The following is a 21465-nucleotide window of genomic DNA, read 5'->3' as shown; positions in this document are numbered from 1 at the left end:
CCTAGAAGTAGAAATCATTCTAGTATAAAACTGAGGAGGACAAAATGAACTAGTCCTATCCCTGTCCCAAAGGAAGGCAGCTCACTAGACTGTAGACATTTGTGTTGTCCCCCACCCCAAGACAACTCACCAACATTCATTCACTATGGAACAGAAAGGTTTGTCTGATGGTTAAAAATACTTTCTATTTCTATGTCAATGACAGTTCTTTTTTTTTTTTGAGATAGAATCTTGCTCTGTAACCCAAGCTGGAGTGTAGTGGCATGATTTCAGCTCACTGAAGCCTCCGCCTCCTGGGTTCAAGCATTGTCCTGCCTCAGCCTCCTGAGTAGGTGGGATTACAGATGCCCGCCACCACACATGCTAATTTTTGTATTTTTAGTAGAGATGGGGTTTCTCCACCCTGGCCAGGATGGTCTCGAACTCCTGACCTCAGGTGATCTGCCCACCTCAGCCTCCCAAAGTGCTGGGATTACAGGCGTGAGCCACTGTACCCAGCTGACAATTCTTAAGGTTAAAAGTAAATGACAGCCTAGCTTGGTTACAAACATGCCTGTGAAAAACAGGAGGTCTAATTCAGTAATTACCAGCTTCCAACCCAAAGTCGGGCACTACAGGCTGGAGAATGAAGTGGTACCCGAGAAATAAAACCTTCCACAGCACAGGCAAGAGCCACCCACTCTTCTTCACTTACTGTCCCCTGTGTCAGAAGGGACTGAGGTCACAGCTGGACCTCCAGGGTGCAGATGCCTACATTCCCCATCAGGATTGCAGGACTACCTGGCCCTTCTCTGAAGCCGGGGAGCAAGGTCTGCTGGCCTGGCAGTGAGGGCAACCTCCAAAGGCAACCACGGCATCAGTGACAGCGGCTTCTCCCCTGGCTTCCTGGGCTGAGCCACACTGTCCTGATGCCACCAGGTCACCACATTCGGGTACTTGGGGAGACAGAGAACCCTCTGTAAGGAATGGTCATTTGCTGCCAAGCATTCACAAATACTATAGCATTTTTACCCGGGAGTAGGATGGAAAAAAAAAAAAAAAACGCTGCTAAAACATACCATGTACCCAAATTCAATAGATGAAATCTTGGCTTGTACAATGGACCAAAGTCCCCAGAGGAAATGAGATGCAAGGGCAAACCTGGAATGACAAAAGCAAGAAACACATATGAGACATACAGTATCAGTTACAGGACTGATGAAATGATTTCATGCCAGATGGACATTTTAACTTGTGTGGATGCAAACCTAGTTAGTGTTGGCAAATCATGGGTCTATATTCCATGGGACTAACTAAGAAAAATGGGAATATCACTCCCATACCCTTCCTTCATCTGCTAGTGACAGGTGCACTGGTGAGTGTGAACACACACAGCTGGTCTGGCCATGGCACATGTCAATGCCACTTGGCCATAATATATTCACAGGGTGAATATATTCACATTCACAGGGTGCAGGTGAAGGCCTGGGTGGCTATGCTGGCAGAAAAGAAAGCAAGCCTGCCACAAGGGAGGGTGCGCAGCATCAGCAACCAAGAGGCAGCCCTTTGCTGGAGGCACGATGAAGCTCTCACTCCTTGAGCAAGAGACTTCTAAATCCCATCCTTGTCCCATCCCCTTCTGTCACACAGAAGTGAAAAGAGCAGATGAGAGAGTGTGAGCCACGTCACCATCTCTAGGCTGTACCAAGCCCCCAAGTCACTGCGAATCCAAGTTCCTCCTCAAACGATACCCTGAGGGTTCATCTACATGAAGATAAAGCTCAAATTTAGGAGTGCCTGCTCTAGTATCCTCCAACCCTACTCTCTGTTCATCCTGTGGTCCTCAGCCCACTAGAGTCCCTTGTGCTACCCTTTCTGTCTGGGTTCTCCTTCATCTACCTTTTTCTGTTTCCACCAGTTCAAGAAACAGAAAGAGATAATGTAAGCTGTGGTGGGGCCCGGCAGGTAGGCAGATGTGACAACACACTTAGTGTGGGGGGTGAGCACTCTGGAGGCCATGAGGAGATGACTGTGGTAAGTGCAGTGGAAAGATGAGGTGGGCCACAGTGACTTCAACAGCAATTTTACCAAGTAATGTCACAGGAGACCCCAAATAACAGGAACAATTCACAGGCCTCTTGACTAAAGAGATGGACAATAGTGGTCTAGACCTTTGCAGAATCTGGAAGTTTCAGGACCCTGCTTTGAAAACTTGAAAAACCAGTAAAAAGCAAGACTTAAAACTAATAAACATGAGTTTAGTCATTTTCTAGGAGAAACTGAAGAGTCAAACGCAGCAAACGGTGCCCACCACTCCACAAGCATCAGTGACAAAGTTTGCACGGCCAGGTGCAGTGGCCCACGTCTGTAATCCTAGCACTTTGGGAGGCCGAGGCAGGGGAACCACTTGAGCCCAGGAGTTCATGACCAGCCTGGGCAACAGAGCAAGACCCCGTCTCTACAAAAAAAAATACAAAAATTAGGCAGGCATGGTGGCACGTGCCTGTAGTCCCAGTTACTTGGGAGGCTGAGGCAAGAGGCTCGCTAAGAGTTAGAGGCTGCAGTGAGCCATGATCGCATTGCTGCACTCCAATCTGGGTGACAGAGCAACATCCCATCTCAAAAAAGAAGAAAAAAAATTCTGTAGGCCCTGGGTGGCAGCAACCCTGTATGGCTGGGTTGTTGTGTCTGGATGACAGTTCAGAATGTCACAAAGTGTCCTGACCCTTCTTGGACACGGGACTTCTTCTTGTGATATGGTTTGTCTCTGTCTCCCCACCCAAATCTCATCTTTAATTGTAATCCCCATGTGTGGAGGGAGGGACTGGTAGGAGGTAACTGGATCATGCAGGTGGTTTCCCCCATGCTGTCCTCCCAATAGTGAGCGGGTTCTCATGAGATCTGATGGTTTTAAAAGTGTTTGGTAGTTCAACCTTCTCTGTCTCTCTGCCCCTCTCTCTCCTGGCGCCATGTAAGAAGTGCCTTGCTTCCCCTTTACCTTCTGCTATGATTGCAGGTTTCCTGAGGCCTTCCTGGCCATGCAGAACTGTGAGTTAATTAAACCTCCTTTCTTTATAAATTACCCAGTCTCAGGTAGTATCTTTGTAGCCATGTGAGAACAGACTAATATACTCTGCCTGCTGTATGCTCAGATCTGAAAGTTCTGCATAGTCTCAGCCACAATGGAGAAGTAGCAAATTCTATTTTTGACAAAGGGCAAGTCCTAAAGATGTACGATTAAAAAGAAGCTCCTAGGTCGGGCGTGGTGGCTCACACCTGTAATCCCAGCATGGGAGGCTGAGGTGGGTGGATCACCAGAGGTCAGGAGTCCAAGACCAGCCTAGCCAACATGGCAAAAACCCCATCTCTACTAAAAAATACAAAAATTAGCTGGACATGGTGGCAGGCCCCTGTAACTCCCAGCTACTTGGGAGGCTGAGACAGGAGAACTGCTCGAACCTGGGAGGCAGAGGTTGCAGTGAGCCAAAATTGCACCACTGCACTCCAGCCTACGTGACAGAGCAAGACTCTGTCTCAAAAACAAAAACAAAAACAAAAAAAGAAGCTCTAAAATACTCATAATTGCAAGTAAGCATCCCAAATATAGTCTATAAAGAGGAACGCTATCTTTACAAATCAAAAAAGGAAAAACGTTACCTATTGACTTCAAGCAACATTTCTTCTTCTATAATGGATTTTTCTTCAGTACTGAGGTTTTCAAAGTCATTTTGGAATGCAGGCAAGTAACTGGAAATAAAATGGAGCTTAAAAAAAAGTAATTGTGTTAGGATCAATGATGGTTAAAACAGACTGTCAATAGCTGTCACGAAGCATATGCATCTACTGTGACACACTGGGAGACACACACTCAACATGACGTTCACATCTCCGACATCCTGGGCTGGCACCAGCAAGCCAACCTTTGCGAGGCTTTCAGCTGCTCTCTCTCCCCAGGATTTCTAGTGGAGATACAGTGTCTAGGCTCTTCAGCATACTTTTTCCCTTTAGAGTAGCACTTAAAACTGGACACCATTATTTTGGAGGCAGGCTTGGTGCACCCTCCCAGTCCTACTCAACTTCAGCACTGCTACCAAGGCTTCAGTGCTGGGCTGAGGAATGGGAGAGAAAGATCCCAGGAGGAAACTCCCATGAGAACTGATTCTCCACACAATTACCAGCCTCCTCCCATCATTCAGGACAGGAAAGGGAACTGTTAACACCAAAGACATTTCCTTCCATTACTAAACCCTGGTGCCCGAAAGATTACTTCTCTCTCCACAGTGTGAAATGAATAGAAAAAGGTCAGTGATCGCCAAAAAGATGGCCAGAAAGGGGAATCAAGGCTGGGTTTTTCAGAAAACACCAGAAGGAACTACAAAGGATGCTAAAGCTCTTCTCTGAATATAAGTATCTCTGACACAGAGATTTTTAATAAGCTGGACTAAAACGTCAAGTTTGTGTCTACATTTAACAGAAACAAAATAACATTTTTTAACATAAACCAAACTTTAAACTTTAAAAGGTTAACTTTAAAAATGAAGATGTAGGGCAGGGGTGGTAGCTCACAACTGTAATCCCAGCAGTTTGGGAGGCTGAGGCAGGAAGATCACTTGAGCCCAGGAGTTTGAGACCAGCCTGGGCAACTTGGTGAAACTCCATCTCTACAAAAAAAACAATTAGCTGAGCGTGGTGGCATGCGCCTGTGGTCCCACCTACTTGGGAGGCTGAGGCGAGAGGATCACCTGAGCGCAGGAGGTCAAGGGTACAGGGAGCCATGATCGCACTACTGCGATCTGTACTCCAGTCTGGGAAACAGAGTGAGACCCTGTCTCAAAAAATAAAAAAGAAGATGTAATTCTAACTGCATGAAATTGATGTAATTTTCCTATCAAGTATACAAAAACTCATCTCCTACCTGCTGTTTCTTGGTGGGATACTTCCGGATGTTTGCTCTGAAAAAAGGGTACTTTTCATAGCTATAATCATACATCCACTCACAGAAGTGATTTCCAATGTCGAATCCCCTGAAATAAGAGACAAGACAGTGCACAGAATGAGGCAAACCGTATGCCTGGAGGCTCCCTGACTGCAGAAGAAAGAAAGGCTGAGTTCCGAGCATGCCACTCCTGTTGCCATCTGGACTTGCTGAGGGAGCAGGACTGTAACTGCTTTAATGACAGAGACAGCCAACAGATGGTTGTCAGCATCACAGCTGACTAAAGCTATACAGGCGCACCTGAACCACAACTCCAGAACAATGTGTCTCCTCAACTAGGATTTATGAGAAGAAAATAACCTCTGAAGCCAAAAGAAAATGCCAGAGTCTGGCTGAATGGCATGGCTGTCCCCAACTAGCGCTGTCTGCTAGGAACAAGGAGGGCCGTGCCACCTCACCACAACCATCACGGGCCACTGGACGAGAAGCCACTGATTCCAGGTGAAGCAGCTTGCAACTCAGGGTGGCGTTTTGACTTATTTTCTCTAATAACTGTTAATTAAGCATATCATAATGATAAAACAATATTGAGATGGAAACACTGGACTGTAACATATTACCTGTAATTGTAACTGCTGTATTCGAAGTCAATGAGCATCAGTTTCTGTTTTTCAGAATTCTCTTGGCCTTCCAGCAACAAGATATTACCTGCAAAAGGTTTGGATAACATGGCTTATGTTTTACAATAGAAGGTTCAAGTCCTTGAACAGCAGAGCCGAGAGAATGGATCTGATCCCTTAGGGAATCCTAGCTGAATGTGGCTTTTGGTCTGTGGACATCACCAGGGCCTAGACAGAGCGTAGAAGTGCTCACGGGAGGCCTACCCCTGTGCACGGAGGCTCCTGACCCACCTGGCCATAACAACCCCTGCTCATAGCCCTAGTCCCCACCGGACCCCCAGGCTCACTATGGAACAAAGCCTAGTCTCTTGCTCTGCTGTCAGAAGAGTACTTCCCAAATGTTCTGTATGGTGGCATGCAGGAGCTCGGGCTAGCCAAACACCACCCTCAGCAGCCCTGGGACTTGGTTTGCTGTCTGCAGGCCAGCTGGCTGCAGCACCCCAGCTGGGAAGCTGCGGGAGTGCCCTCCAGTAAGAAAGGCAAGGAAGAGCTCAGCTGCCACACGGGATGCCCTGCTTTGTTCTTGCCTGCTTTTCCCTCCCAACGAGACCACAGGCAGCATTCCTACACCACTATTTCCTTTACTGTTGGATTCTGGGTCAGGAGTTGGTCGGCCATCAGCCTGGCTCTGCAGGCCTACATTCCTGATATCCCCACACTAGACATGACATTCAGCATCTCCGACATCCTGGGGCTGGCACCAGTGAGCCAACCTTTGCTAGGTTTTCAGCTGCTCTCTCCCTCCAGGATTTCTAGTGGAGGTATAGTGTCTAGGTTCTTCAGCATACTTTTTCCATTTAGGGTAGCAATTACAACATAAACTGGAGACCAGAAAACGTGATTGGCTCACACTTGTAATCACAGCACTTTGGGAGGTGGAGGTGGGAGGATCACTAGAGTCCAGGAGTTTAAGACCAGCCTGGGAAACACTGAGAGACTCCATCTCCATGAATTATTAGCCAGGCATAGTAGTGTGTGCCTGTGATCCCAACTATTCGGGAGGCTAAGGTAGAAGGATCACTTAATCCCAAGAGGCTAAGGCTACGTGGAGCCTTGATTGTGCTACTGCATACCAGGATGGGTGACACAGTAACAGTCTCAAAAAAAAAAAAAAAAAAAAAAAGGCAAATTGGAGGCAGACACCCAAAGTAGCAGAACAAAATTAATGTACAACTGTTACCTCTTCGATCCCTCCTACACTTTGCCATCATCAACGCAGCTGATCTCCTCCAGTCCCCTCTCTCTAGTGATGTCTGTGCCATTTATCACCCCCTCACCACCAGAAGGGCAAGGATAATACACAAAGCTGTAGCTGTAATGTCTATACTCTCCTTGACTTGAGTTAGCCAGCTACAAGCAGCTAATTAGTAAAAGGTAATTTGGCTCAAATGAATGGCTTATGGATGACGGGTCTTCATGAGAGACCGTTTTCAGGATTAAAAGCAAACTGCTGAGCCTGGCAAAGAAGGGCTCAAGGTGTGACCTGAACTACTGTGACTGGGGGAGGCAAGGTCAAGGCAGAGCAAGGCCATGTCAGCAGCACCAGTGGGAGCTGCATAGTGGGGGGCCTCTGATGAGACTATTCAATGTGCAATTGCGTGGGATAAAATTTTGTTACAGTAAGGAACATATCACTGTCATGTTTTCAAAGCAGAGAAGCCCGAAGTAATTAATAGCACAGTGCACTGATACTAGGAGAGAAGGTGTTAGGATTACACGTGTTGCAATAAGCAACACTACGCTATGTGATGCAGAAGGGAAGGGCCCAGGACTGAATGGGGTAGGCAGTGGATCTTGTTCTTTTATTGCTTTTTCAGGTTAAAAAAAATCATATATGTTTACTACAAGGAGTTAAACACTGAAAAAGTAACATGTGACTTAGAAAGTTTAAGTTCTGTATCCCAATTTCCCAAGTTTAGTGAATATTCTTTCGGATTTCTTCCATGTAATGTGTGTGTGTGTGTGTGTGTGTGTGTGTGTGTGTGTGTATATATATATATATATTTTTTTTTACAGGATCTTGCTCTGTCATCCAGGCTACAGTGCAGTGGTGCATAGTATACTATAGCCTTGAAATCCCAGGCTCAAGCCATCCTCCAGCCTCAGCTTACCAAGTAGCTGGGACTACAGGTGCACACCACTATGCCTGGCTAATTTTTTAATTTTTTGTAGAGATGGGGTCTTGCTATGCTGCCTAGGCTGGTCTAGAACTCTTGGGCTCAAGCAATCCTCCCACCTTGGCCTCCCAAAGTGCTGGGATTACAGACATGAGACACTGTGCCTGGCCTCATATGCTAAAAAAGTAATAAGTAATACAAAACCTCACTGTCTGATTGTATCATAATTTAATGTACCTAATACACTCTTGATGCTACCTGGCATTTTTTAGACACACTGCCAGTAATTTTCTAAGTATACACACAAACCTCATCTGTAACAGAACATAGCAATTCTTACCTTCTTGACAGTCATTATGACAAAATACAACTGGAGATGGAGTAGATTCAAGCAATGATCTGAAAAGAAAGGTTTCACTGTTACCTATCAAGCTTCTCAGTCAGCTGCACACCGTCTTGCCTTCTCCACATGGCCAGCACCAAATTCGTGCTCCAAAGCAACACACAGTTTGGGAGTAGTATCTGTGATGTGAATTCTGACAACTGTGTCAGAATTCCACAACAGCTCCACAGTAACAACTCCACAGCAGCTCCCGCCTGAAACCCCCACAGGCCCTCTGCACTCAGCTCTTCCCCCGGAGGACCCTCTGCATGTGCCACTCCCTCCTGGAGCCCCTTTCTCTGCTGGTCTCAGCTTGTACAGCACCCCCTTAGACAGCCCTTCTCTTACCAGTGACCCAAGCAGTTCCCCCTATGCAGACTAAGGGCCTACTTTGGTCTATGCTTCTGTCACAGCACTTATCACAATTTGACATTATTTTATTTGTTTACTTGTTTTCCCTTGGCAGCGATCATCAAGCCTAGCAGAGGAGGCACATACCTGAGTAATTAAAGGTGTAAATACTTATGGCTGGGTGTGGTGGCTCACGCCTGTAATCCCAGCACTTTGGGAGGCTGAGGTGGGCAGATCACGAGGTCAAGAGACCAAGACCACTCTGACCAACATGGTGAAACCCCGTCTCCACTAAAAATACAAAAATTAGCTGGGTGTGGTGGCACATGCCTGTATTCCCAGCTACTTGGGAGGCTGAGGCAGGAGAATCACTTGAACCCGGGAGGGGGAGGTTGCAGTGAGCTGAGATCGCGCCACTGCACTCCAGCCTGGCAACAAAGCGAGACTCCGTCTTATTAAACAAACAAACAAACAAAAAATGGTATAAATACTTGTTAGTGTACAGATGTGAGTAGCCTGCATCCAGCATCACTCTGAGGACAAGGATGGCCTTGCTTCAGAGATCAGCAGGAAGATTCTGTTTCTCACAAAAGCCAAGGTTGAACTGTAAGGAAGAGGGATTTTTCTCACACTCCCCAGCCTGCCCTTACTCCCTTCTCCCCACCAGAGAAAATCCACCCCGCTAGACACTCTACTGCCCTGGCCATCAAGCCACTCCTTCGACATTTTCCTTCTCTATGGAACTTTCACAAACTGACTAGAGGCCACGTGTGGGCCTCTAGTCCATAGAGTCTATAATCTCTAGTCCTCTAGAGAACCATAATTCCAGATGACAAAACTTATCTGTTTAAATTCATCCTGTAAAATCAATGTAAAATGCCAGACATAAGGCAAGCTCAATCAATGTTTACTGACAACAGTTTTAGTGACTAAGAATATTTAAAGTCAGGAAATAGAAGGAAAACTTACCTCAGGTTTTCCAGTTCCAAAGGCAGATTGTAACTGAGCAATTTGTGGAGCTTTTTAATTCTGGATTCCTCAGTAAATTTAATTCTCAGAACTTCATTTAGATATCTATTAAATTTTTTTTTTAAAAAAAGAACAGAACAAAGAATCACTGTCAATTCACCAAGGCTTGTTGTTCTTGGGGCTTTGGTTAAACATTCAATCCCAGTGCAGTTCCAATGCCAGCGGGACCCCTCTGGCTGCCACGACTGAGGGAGAGGAGCGGCCTTGGGGGTTCGTGGCATTCTAGGAAGGTGATTTTCTGCCCCTTCACCCGTTCAATAGCATTTTTGTATAAGCCTTCTTTCTTGGTTTAGGAATTGACTTTTATATGTAAGAAAGACTTACTTATGAGACAAGTATCACCAGCTGACACTCTGCACTTCAGAGAACTAGGAAGACCTAGTTGCTCACTCTGGTACTTCTAGGAGCCACCACTGTAAAACTACATTAGGACCAAGTGATTTCACCACTTACTTTTCCATTGTGCCAAAAAGCCATTTTGGTTCCTTATTGAATGGCATTTTCATACCATGAAACGTAGCCATTTTCTCAGCAATTTCTGCAGAAATATCTGGCAAACTTAATTCTTCAGTATCTAACCGGCGGCTCTGAAATAGAAAAGGGAGTTGAAAACTGACCTTTACCAAGTAAACTAAAAAGAGTGAGATTACACAGTCTTAGGAATGAGAAGCCAGTTTTTGTAGTGCATTTAAGTCTCACCCAATGCCCCAAATTCCCTTAAGAATGGACACTGTGTCCCCACAGTGACCCAGCAATTGCTATGGCACTTCGACAGTGAGGAGCCAGCCACCTCCAAATATCTATCTCATTCTGAACCCCTTTTAACTATGAGAACTCCTTCCTTAAATTTTATTGAACTGAAACTACACTATCATCTATTCTTCTGGTCTCTAAAACCACAGCAAATGTCTATTCTCTACCCAATGCTGAAGTCCATGTCTTCAGCAGTTTATCACACAGCTCTGCTTCCAGCTCCTCCATCAGCTGGGACATTCTACTCTGATGTGTTGCAGGTGAGATGCAGGGTCCAGAACAGGTCGTAACCAGATGTGTCACAAGGACGGGGGGCCGTCTCCAGCTGCTCCCAGTGGCGGTGTCAGCACCTGGCCTGGCACAGAGAAGGTGTCCAGGGCAAAGTTGGGCAAAAAAACAGTGTCTAGAGGACTTCCTCCTGGCCTCTGCATCCTGCACTTCCCTAAATCAGCCTGAGGCCATGCTTGTTTGGCTGCCCTTTTACAGGAGGCCCATGGGAGCTCACAATCAACTGAAACCTCTAGAGCTTCCTCGTGTGACCTACCACCCTGCAGAAACCTAAAGAGAGGTTTCTGTGAAAATGCAAAGAAGTACAGCACAGAGGTAAGAGTGAATGCTCCCAACTTAGGGAAACCCCAGCTGAAATCGTGGCTTTAATTCTCATTTCAAAGCTACATGGTCATCCAAGTTACCTCACTGTGTTCCCATTTCTATCAAATGGGAATCAGGACATGAAGTCTCTCACAGAGTTGCCAGGAGAGCTGGAGGAGAGAATGCAGGTGAGGTCTCTGGGACAGCACCGAGCCCAGGGTGCAGCTCAGCAAGTGGCAGACGTCTGCTACTGAGAGCTAAGAGCTCACTGTAAGCATTGGGCTCAACCTTCTATTCAACTCCCTCCAGAAAGCACTGTCACCCCAGCACTGTCAACAAATTACCATGCTGCAATAAGAACAAGGACTCCACTTCCAGCAGCAGGACACGCAGGACTTATTAAGGTAGCTCACTCAGCTTTCAAAACTGCCATTAATTTGGCAACAAGGAAAATCTAAAGCTAACATGCTCAGATATGAACAAATTTCAGTATTCCAAATTCCTTCCCCAGCACAGAGAGAAACAGACTACCTACCATCCCTAGTGGCCCCGCTATTCTCACATGCCCTTTGAAAGATGGCTACAGGAATCATGAAACTAAATCACCTGATCCCAAGCAGTGAAGAGTAAACCTAAGCCAGGCGTGGTGGCTCATGCCTGTAATCCCAGCACTTTGGGAGGCCAAGGCGTGAGGATTGCTTGAGCCCAGGAATTTGAGACCAGCCTGGGCAACACAGGGAGACCCCATCTCTACAAAAAAATAAAATTAGTCAAACATGGTGGCACATGCTTATAGTCCCAGCTACTTGGGAGGCTGAGGTGAGAGGATTGCTTGAGCCTGGGAGGTTGAGGCTGCAGTGAGCTGAGATCAAGCTGTTTATACTTCACTATACTGGGCAACAGAGTGAGACCCTATCTTAAAAAAAAAAAAAAAAAACAAATCTAGAAATAACATATGGTATTAGGTTGAATCAAATGAAACTGCCATTCTTGTTGGTCAAAAACAGTTAAACACCAGCAGCATCATATGGTTCAAACCTAGTATATAACAGAATTTTAAAAAAATTTTCAGCCGGGCACAGTGGCTCAAGCCTGTAATCCCAGCACTTTGGGAGGCCGAGACGGGTGGATCACGAGGTCAGGAGATCGAGACCATCCTGGCCAACACGGTGAAACCCCATCTCTACTAAAAAATACAAAAAACTAGCCGGGCGAGGTGGCGGGCGCCTGCAGTCCCAGCTACTCGGGAGGCTGAGGCAGGAGAATGGTGTAAACCCGGGAGGCGGAGCTTGCAGTGAGCCGAGATCCGGCCACTGCACTCCAGCCTGGGCGACAGAGCGAGACTCCGTCTCAAAAATAAATAAATAAATAAATAAATAAATAAATAAATAAATAAAATTTTCACTATGGCTGGGTGCAGTGGTTCACACCTGTAATCCTGGTGACTTAGGAGGCTGAGGCAGGAAAAGAGCTTGAAGCCAGGAATTTAAGACCAGCGTGGGTAACACAGCAAGACCCATCTCTATAAAAAAATTTTATTAATAAAAATTTTTTTAATAAGCTGGGTGTGCTGGTGTGCACCTGTACTCCCAGCTACCTGAAAGGCTAAGGCAGAAAGATCACTTGAGTCCAGAAGTTCGAGGCTGTAGTGAGCTATGATCATGCCATTGCACTCCAGCCTGGGCAAGACAGTGAGATTCCCATCTCAAAAAAAAAAATTAAATATGTAATAAACAATATATATAAGAGTATAGATAGAACTTAAGAACTAGAACAAAATCGATTCCACAGATACTATAATCTATGTGTCCTCATGCCTGCCCTTTTTGTCCCCAAGATACTTTTATTATTCTGAATTGTGTTAACATAATTCTCTTACCTTGTCCAAAAAGAGAACTTTTATTACATGTGCATATATTCTTAAACAATTTTTAAAATGTATCAGGCTTTATAGAATGGTATGATACTACTTACAGTCTCCTGCAGTTTGGTTTTATCATTCGACACTGTATTTGTAAGATTCACTTACATTGCCACTTATAACCATATGAGGTTTTATATTTCCAAAATTCTTTCAAAAACTTATTATCTCGGCCAGGTGCAGTGGCTCACACCTGTAATTCCAGCACTTTGGGAGGCCAAGGTGGGCGGATCATCTGAGGTCGGGAGTTCAAGACCAGCCTGGCCAACATGGAGAAACCCTGTCTCTACTAAAACATAGCCAGGTGCCAGGGAGCAAACTAAAGGTAAAAGCTGGTGCAATGAAGGCACCATCCACTCATCTAAACACATCCTCAGCACTGGCAGCTAGCACAACGCTAGCACAGATGGACAGCACCACTGTCAACTAGAAGAGGATATCTCTTCTGGGGAGACAGAGCACAACTAGCCTCCCTGTTTCTGGGCTGTGGGATTAGACAAAGAAACCCCTGCCCCTGGTCCCCAGCCAGACACAGCAGAGCACCCCTCTGCCAGGCATCCTACTGCTAGGCTCCATCTGCACAGATGTACAGGACAGCCCTGGACATGCCCAGGCCTCTCATGGATAAGACATCTCATGCAGCAGGGCAGGAAAAGCTAGCGGCTTATGACTCTAGTCCTCAAGGAGCTTATGCTCAATTAAAATGGGGAATATCTGGTCTATCTAGGAAGGGAGTGCAGGCTGACAAAGACCAGCATTGCCAACCAAAGTAGTACTGCCAGGGCTCAGAGCCATACTTCAACACTTAGGGTTCATGAGAACCCCTGGGCATGAAGAATTGTGCAGGGCATGGAGTCTGGGGTAGGTGGGTAGAGGGACAGAAACTATGCTTTAGATATGTACATGTAACTCTAAGACATGGTATACTGGTAAATGTTATAGCAACACTAAAACTGCCTTGGGACAATAAGAAAGGGAAAATAATCCTGACTGCTTAGAAATTAGACTGCAAGGTCTTGGAGCAAGGCCTTGAAATCTAAGAATTTGACCAGCATATGGGGACAGGAAGATGGGCGGTAGGGAGACTCAGTGGGAATGCATAAAACAAACCAAGGAAGGGTGATGGGAAAGAACAGGCATGGCCCCCTCACAGGGCTACAGCCAGAGACTGAGCAGGGTACAGTCAAGGCCAACGTGTTCTAGTAGCAAGTTCTATAAAGCAGGGCCCCAGAAGTTGAGAGGAACAAGGTGAAAAAGGGCAAAGTCTCAGGGTACACAGCCTCAGGGGACAATGAAATGGTAGGTTTCATATATTTTTCAAATTTGGATGAATATACCTTTACAGGAAAGAAAGAGGTTCTGATATGAGTACAAAATAAATGTTGCTTTCCATGATTTCTGATACAGTTTAATGACATAGGTGAGGTTAACAGTTCAAGAACCAGCATTGCAGGTTCTTGCAGCAATGAGACAAAGAAGCCATCTTCTGTCTGTGGCTTATGTCAACTGAGCCTTTATGAACAAATCTTACCGGGATGAACTGTTCCAGTCGGCCTTGGGGAAAGATGCCATAGAGTTTTGGCCCAAGTGACCTCTCTGCGAGAATGGCAAACATAACGCTCTCCAGAACCATGGCCTCGGCCCCCTAAAACAGATGGCAACAAGTCAGGTGTTTACTGAGTGTTTGCTATGCGCCAGGCATCAGAGGCACTCTCACAGGAGTGTTTCATCTAGTCCTCACGAGTATTCTTTCATGTGGACACTACTGTTATCACCATCCCCATTTTAAATATGAAGAAATAGAGGTTCCAAAGTCACACATCTTGTCATTTGCAGGATTCATGCTTGCAAGCACTACGCTATATTGATAAGATTTAAAATGTGAGTTTAAGTTAGGTCACTAGTTCCAAAAATAGAAAAATATCCATCAGTGCTTTTATTGCTTCTATTTATTTCGCAACCTATATAGGAGTCTCACTCTTGGCATCTCACCAAAGACCACAACACTATCCATTCTGGTAAGGGTTGATTTGCTTTTGGTTGAGTGCACCTAGTTAAAGCAAAGGATCCAAAGGACCTTCTGCCTACTAAATTGGGCTCATGGGTCCAACAAGCTTGAAAATCACTGATTTAGGTCCAGGGTCTATGGCTTTCTAGTCCAAAGAGCAGCCGAGCGTGGAGCATCCCAGATTTCAGCTGGCATACCTGACCTTTTCCTGTTACTGAATGTTTGCCTTGCTGAAATCTCTATGATGCTGTCTGTTCTATCTTCGTCCTAATAATTAATGTGGGATCTATCATCATTTTGCCTTCAAAATCCATGCTTTGATCTCAAAGCAAATTCAGTCCTTGGTCTTTCCCCTTTAAGCATAAGGGTTTCTATCTGTTGGAGCGAAGGATTCATTCTTATCCAGAGGTCCACCTGAATCTCTTAAAGAGCTTTTACAGGCTAGGTGGTGGCTCACGCCTGTAATCTCAACACTTTGGGAGGCTGAGGTGGGAGGATCACTTGAGGCCAGGATTTAAGAGACCAACCTGGGCAACACAGTGAGATGCCCCATCACCACCAAAGTCTCTTTAAAAAAAAAAAAAAAGAACTTTTGCAGAGAGATTCCTAGGTCCTACCCCAAGTATTAAAAGAGAGGCACCAGCAGAGCTGTTTTGAAAAAGGTTTCAGATGATTCTAATTCACCCCCTGTGAAGAAATGTGCTGTAGAGGAACATATATCCCAGAGAAACATTCTCTAAACACATTCACGTTACCAAAAACTGAGAAACCAAGAGGACAAACTTATTAGGAAATGATACAGTACTAGAGTTAGTAAGAAGAAAACAAAAAAGAAAAGCCACTTCCAAAGGATATCAGACCACATTAAAGCAAAAAGTATTTTGGTCACTTTTATATTTTGTGGGAGCAAATGGATTTGTCGGTAATCCTCCACAATTATCATCTACAACTATCATTTGTATAATCCTCACAATTATGAACTGCCATCTTGTGAGGCTCAATCTTTCCTAATTTGTGGTTTTGTGTATATAACAATAGACTGACATCATCAATCTATCAAGCTAATGAATTTTAGGGTGGGATTTGATATCAGACAGGTTTTATTTCTTTTTTTTTTTTTTTTCCTGAGACGGAGTCTCGCTCTGTCGCCCAGGCTGGAGAGCAGTGGCCGGATCTCAGCTCACTGCAAGCTCCGCCTCCCGGATTTATGCCATTCTCCTGCCTCAGCCTCCCGAGTAGCTGGGACTACAGGCGCCCGCCACCTCGCCCGGCTATTTTTTTGTATTTTTTTTAGTAGAGACGGGGTTTCACCATGTAGCCAGGATGGTCTCGATCTCCTGACCTCGTGATCCGCCCGTCTGGGCCTCCCAAAGTGCTGGGATTACAGGCTTGAGCCACTGCGCCCGGCCGGTTTTATTTCTTAAAACCTTAGAGAATGACAACAAAGATCTAGTATCCTTGTTTAGTTGTCAAAAGGTTTCCAAGCACTTTTCAGTCCTATGGTAGAGTTGTCCAGAGGTGCAGTCCCCATCTTACTCCAAGCCCAACATCACAGAAACTTTCTGGGGCATTTAAGCAAGGGTCTGCAAAGCCTCCTCTAAGTCTCTGCTTAGACATTGTGTTCCCCTGCTCCCCAGGGGGCAGCACGGTCCTGGTGCTCTGGAGACTGTGGTCCCCACCCCCACCCTCATGCTGTGTAAAACACGAAAGTAACCAGGGGCTGGGCATAGCAGGACAAGGGGGTGCTGGACTCAGAAGTTCAGCATTTTGCACATCACGTCCACTGGGAAGGATTCTTGGAGGTGACTTTATTTACGTGTGGCATTGTCAACACATGTCACCAGCACTAGCCAGAATCCTCTCCAGAGCTGAGTCAACCCAGAAAGGACATAGAGAAGAGGGAAAGAAATGTAAGAACTTTCCAATTCTCTTTAGCACTGCCCTAAACATTGTAAACAAAAACACCCTTATTCTTATGTAATACTGCAGTTCAATTATTTATTCACAGTGGGAGAAAGGGGGAGATGGTGCATGGAGAGAAGGATTTAGAGAGGAAGAAAATGAAGCTGGGCACCATGGCTCACACCTGTAATCCCAGCACTTCGGGAGGCTGAGGTGGACAGATCACCTGAGGTCAGAAGGTTGAGATCAGCCTGGCCAACATGGTGAAACCCTATCTCTACCAAAAAAAGTACAAAAATTAGCTGGGCATGGTTGCGGGCGCCTATAATCCCAGCTACTCAAGAGGCTGAGGCACGAGAATCGCTTGAACCTGGGAGGCAGAGGTTGCAGTGAGCCGAGATCACACCACTGTACTCCAGCCTGGGCGACAGAGCAAGACTGTCTCAAAAAAAAACAAAATGAAAGAGAACACCAAGGCACAAGCAAAAAAACAACAACAACAACAACAACAACAGGTTAAGGATGGCAGAGAATCCTAGAATAAGTGCACCAACTACTGATGGTCTTCTTGTCATCACTAAGTCTCCAGGCACCCTCCTGATTGCTCCTGAAAGTAAGCATGGTAAAAAGTGGGGTTGGACAGACATGGCTGGGTTCTCTCCTGCACCATGCACTGGTTTAGCCACAGCTAATGACAGTGGAGGGAGAACTGGTCCTATTTTTTCACATATCTCAACTTGGAACAATTTACTTGGGCTTCAGAAATACTCATTAATACACTGGCCCAAAACACACTTACATGTCTACTCTGTCCTGGCACTGTGCTAAGCACCAGGGAACCAACAAAGAACAAGACACATAAGGCCCCTGCCCACAACGGGGCTTACATGAGGGAGGGAGGGATAGAGAGAGAGAGAAATGGACAGTAAGCAAGTACACACAGCTATGGACGGGCTCACTGTCATGAGGGAAACAAGGGTGACTGGTGTGGTGGAGTGGGTATTTCTAAGGAGGCCACACTGAACTGACCTGAGATCTGAGGTGTGAGAAGCCACAGCAGCCCCACAGGAGCACAGGGCCATGAGGAAGGAACAAGTGTGATGCCTTCAAGGAACTGAGAGGCCTGTCTCACTGGAACAGGGCAATTGAGGAAAAGGAAGAGAACAGCATGAGATTGCTGGGTGGACTGGGGTTCACAGAAAGGACTGGGCCAAAGATACCAATTCACAAGTCCTCAACATGTTGATGATGTTTACAGCTCACAAACTGGGTTCGATCCCCTGGGGACAGAAGAGGAACCAGCACAGGCCTTAAAATGCCCTTTCTTACTGTGACTGTCGAAACAGTAAGAAAGCTTTCTGGCCGGATGCGGTGGCTCATGCCTGTAATCCCAGCACTTTGGGAAGCCAAGGCAGGTGGATCACGAGGTCAGGAGATGGAGACCATCCTGGCTAACACAATGAAACCCCATCTCTACTAAAAATACAAAAAATGAGCCGGGCATGGTGGCAGGCACCTGTAGTCCCAGCTACTCGGGAGGCTGAGCAGGAGAATGGTGTGAACCAAGGAGGCAGAGCTTGCAGTGAGCGAAATCGCACCACTGCACTCCAGCCTGGGCAACAGAGCGAGACTCAATCTCAAAAAAAAAGAAAAGAAAGCTTTCTACAGGGCACCCTCGCATACACTCCCAAAACAAACATTATCCACAGCAATACTCCCTCTCACAACTGGGCAATGCTTATTAATATTGTCCACTCTATTTCATTTGAAAAAGCAATCAACATGCTAACATTTCATGCCCCACTAGAAGTTCACAAGCCACAACTTGAAAAACTAGTTTAAGTTCAGGCAGCAAGAAGAGGGCCCAGGCCGGAAGATGAGGTGAGGCAGGCACCACTGCCAGGAAGGAGAGTGGCATTCCCTAATAATGCTGCTAAGTAGCCATTAGATTTGGCAATATGGAACCTGTTGGTGACAAAAACAAGAACAGTTTCAGAGTGATGGGGGGGATAGGTGTCAGATTGGAGCATGTGAAGAATGAGCAGAAGCAGGAGAGAGAAGTGGTTGAGAATGAAACAAGAGGTTTAAACCGACTTTATCTATGAAGTTTCCTTTATTTAAAACCCAGGAAGAAGAGTATTGATGTTATGAACCTCTTGAGAAGACATAACAGCATTTCTGTGGTATTTCAGCCAAAAACTCATAACCTCAATTGGGAGAAAACACTAGACAAGCTGAAATTGAGGAGACATTTCCAAAATAACGGATCACTACTCTTCACAAGTATAAACATTATAAATAACAAAAGAATTGTTACAGGCTGAAAAAGACTAAAAAGAAATAGCCAATGCAATGTTGAGATCTAACTCAATCTTGAGACAGAACAAAAGAAAATATGCACAGAAAACTTCTGAAATTCAATTCAGTTCATAGTTTAGTTGTTATTACAGTTATTATTATTATTATTTTTTGGCAATGGAGTTTCACTCTGTCGCCAGTTGCCCAGGCTGGAGTGCAGCGGCGAGATCTCAGCTCACTGCAGCCTCCACCTCCCAGGTTCATGCTATTCTCCTGCCTCAGCCTCCCAAGTAGCTGGGACTATAGGCATTCGCTACCAAGCCGAGCTTATTTTTGTATTTTTAGTAAAAACAGGGTTTCACTCTGTTGGCCAAGCTGGTCTCAAACTCCTGACCTCAAGTGATCAGCCCACCTCAGCCTCCCAAAGTGCTGGGATTACAGGCGTTTAGTTATTATTATTGCATCAAAGTTAATGTCCTGGTTTTGACCATTGCACTGTGGTTATGTGAGATGTTCACATTAGGGAAGCTGAGTGAGCGGTGCATGGGAAATCTCTGTACTATTTTTTTTTCTTTTTTGAGTCAGAGTCTCGCACTGTCACCCAGGCTGGAGTGCAGTGGCACGATCTCGGCTCACTGCAAGCTCTGCCTCCTGGGTTCACGCCATTCTCCTGCCTCAGCCTCCCGAGTAGTTGGGACTACAGGTACCTACCACCACGCCCAGCTACTTTTTTTTGTATTTTTAGTAGAGATGGGGTTTCACCGTGTTAGCCAGGATGGTCTCGATCTCCTGACCTTGTGATGAACCTGCCTCGGCCTCCCAAACTGCTGGGATTATGGCGTGAGCCACTATGCCCGGCCTCTCTGTACTATTCTTGAAATTTTTTTCTGTAAGTCTAAAATTGGTATGAAATAAGAAGTTAAAAATAAGTTCATATAAAAAAGACTGAAATCAAGCAATATAACAAAATAAGTGACTAATTCTGCACAGTGAGAATAAAGGTGCTTACTATACTTTCCCATGCTTTCAAACTTGCCTTCCGAAAAAGAAGACGGGGAAGTGAGAAAGCAGAGACAGGAGATACCACCTCCAGAAATCTTGTGGGAAAGGAAGCAGGGACAGGGTGTGGCCAAGAAAAGCACAAGGCAAGTGACCAGTTTATTATTTCTCATGATTCTGTGGGGTGACTGGGGCTCACCTGGATGGCAGGGCGGTTGAGAAGAAACAGCCAATGAAAAAGGGGAGAGGAAGGTACAAGGGGTGAAGGGACAGGTCAAGAAGTCAGGCCCAAAAGCAGACAAGTGGAGAGTTCAACACATGCAGCCCAGGGAAGGACAGCCCTTCACAGTCAGTGGAAGACACGGGTACAAATGCAGAGGGCTTACAGGCAAAGACAGGAGAGAAGCAGCAGCTGGGGAGTGAGGTGATACTGCCTGCTCAGGGCAGGAACAGGGAGGTTTGAAGAGAAAAAGGAAGGCCTGAAACAGACCTCTCAGCTCTAGAAGGCAAACCTGGAGAAACTCAGAGGCTGCCCAGCAGTGGTGAGTGCCCACCCGAGGCTTGGCCCCATAACTGTAAGATGAAGCTGGTCCTGCCAATGATGGATTTTTCCTCTAACAATGTTCAGCTGCTTGGGTGCAGCACAGAGAAGGCAAGTGGGTGGCCAGGTTTGGCAGGGGTGGGGTTTTGTGAGATGAGTCCAGCAGAAGGCCAGTGGAGAGAGTGAGTGAGAATGTGTGGAAGGCAAGGCTCATGATGGCAGAGTGTAGTTCTTCAGCCGGGCAAGGTGAACGTGGGACGGAGGACTGAAGGAAAGCCAGGAGTCAGTCGTGTCTGGACCAGAGGTCTCAGTTGTGGTCACAGAGCCATGGCTACGGGGGTGCCAAAGTGTACTGGGAGTTCAGCAGATGGGTTGTTGAAACTGGCATGTCACCATTGGCAGGACCAGCTTCATCTTACAGTTATGGGGCCAAGCCTTGGGTGGGTGCTCACCACTGCTGGGCAGCCTGTTGAGTTTCTCCAGGTTTGCCTTCCAGAGCCGAGAGGTCTGTTTCAGGCCTTCCTTTTTCTCTTCATGTCAGAGAGGGCACAATTTCTGGCAATTAGGTCTGGGGCACATCCATGAGTGGATGATGGAAGAGGAATGAGAGGAAAAGGTTGTTAGTGGATGAGGAGGTCAAGATACAGAGCCCAGAGAATGACAGCAGGAACCAAAACAAACTCAGAGGCTGAGCCATGGACTGAAATCTTCACCAAGGGATGAGAGCCGTCAGGAGGAGTCAAGGGCTAGAGCCATGGGTGTGAGCCTCACAAAACTGGGTTTTCAACACAGGAGACATGGCAGGCAGGAATGAGGAAGGAGCAAGAAGGCACCAACCCCACTAGTGGCCCTGAGGTACTTGGGAAGTGACTGAGGAAACCGCCTCCTCTGGAGAAGGCTGTAGGGCAGGGAGTCTCCTGAGACAGTGAGGCTTGGAGAAGACCAGTTAGTGGAGGAAATGTTCAGAAGAGCAGGGTC

General features: G+C 46.2%; 1 protein-coding gene across 4 annotated transcripts in view; it reads right to left on the bottom strand.

Annotated features, from left to right (window-relative positions):
* Nucleotides 1-21465, bottom strand: part of CHKA (choline kinase alpha) — a 71017-nt gene that overhangs the window by 6762 nt on the left and 42790 nt on the right. For 3 of the 4 annotated variants that reach the window (XM_037998938.2, XM_007962275.3, XM_007962362.3), the window contains 8 exons: nt 14271-14384; nt 9928-10061; nt 9415-9519; nt 8053-8111; nt 5536-5623; nt 4895-5003; nt 3637-3743; nt 1059-1140 (listed from right to left, as the gene is read on the bottom strand). In XM_037998938.2, coding sequence (XP_037854866.1) covers nt 1059-1140; nt 3637-3743; nt 4895-5003; nt 5536-5623; nt 8053-8111; nt 9415-9519; nt 9928-10061; nt 14271-14384 — 798 coding nt within the window. The remainder of the gene's footprint in view (nt 1-1058; nt 1141-3636; nt 3744-4894; nt 5004-5535; nt 5624-8052; nt 8112-9414; nt 9520-9927; nt 10062-14270; nt 14385-21465) is intronic. The other variant, XM_007962412.3, reaches the window with a different exon arrangement.

The sequence above is a fragment of the Chlorocebus sabaeus genome, chromosome 1, assembly GCF_047675955.1.
Source record: "Chlorocebus sabaeus isolate Y175 chromosome 1, mChlSab1.0.hap1, whole genome shotgun sequence".
Taxonomy (NCBI): Eukaryota; Metazoa; Chordata; class Mammalia; order Primates; family Cercopithecidae; genus Chlorocebus; species Chlorocebus sabaeus.
This window is presented reverse-complemented; position numbering and strand designations above follow the sequence as displayed.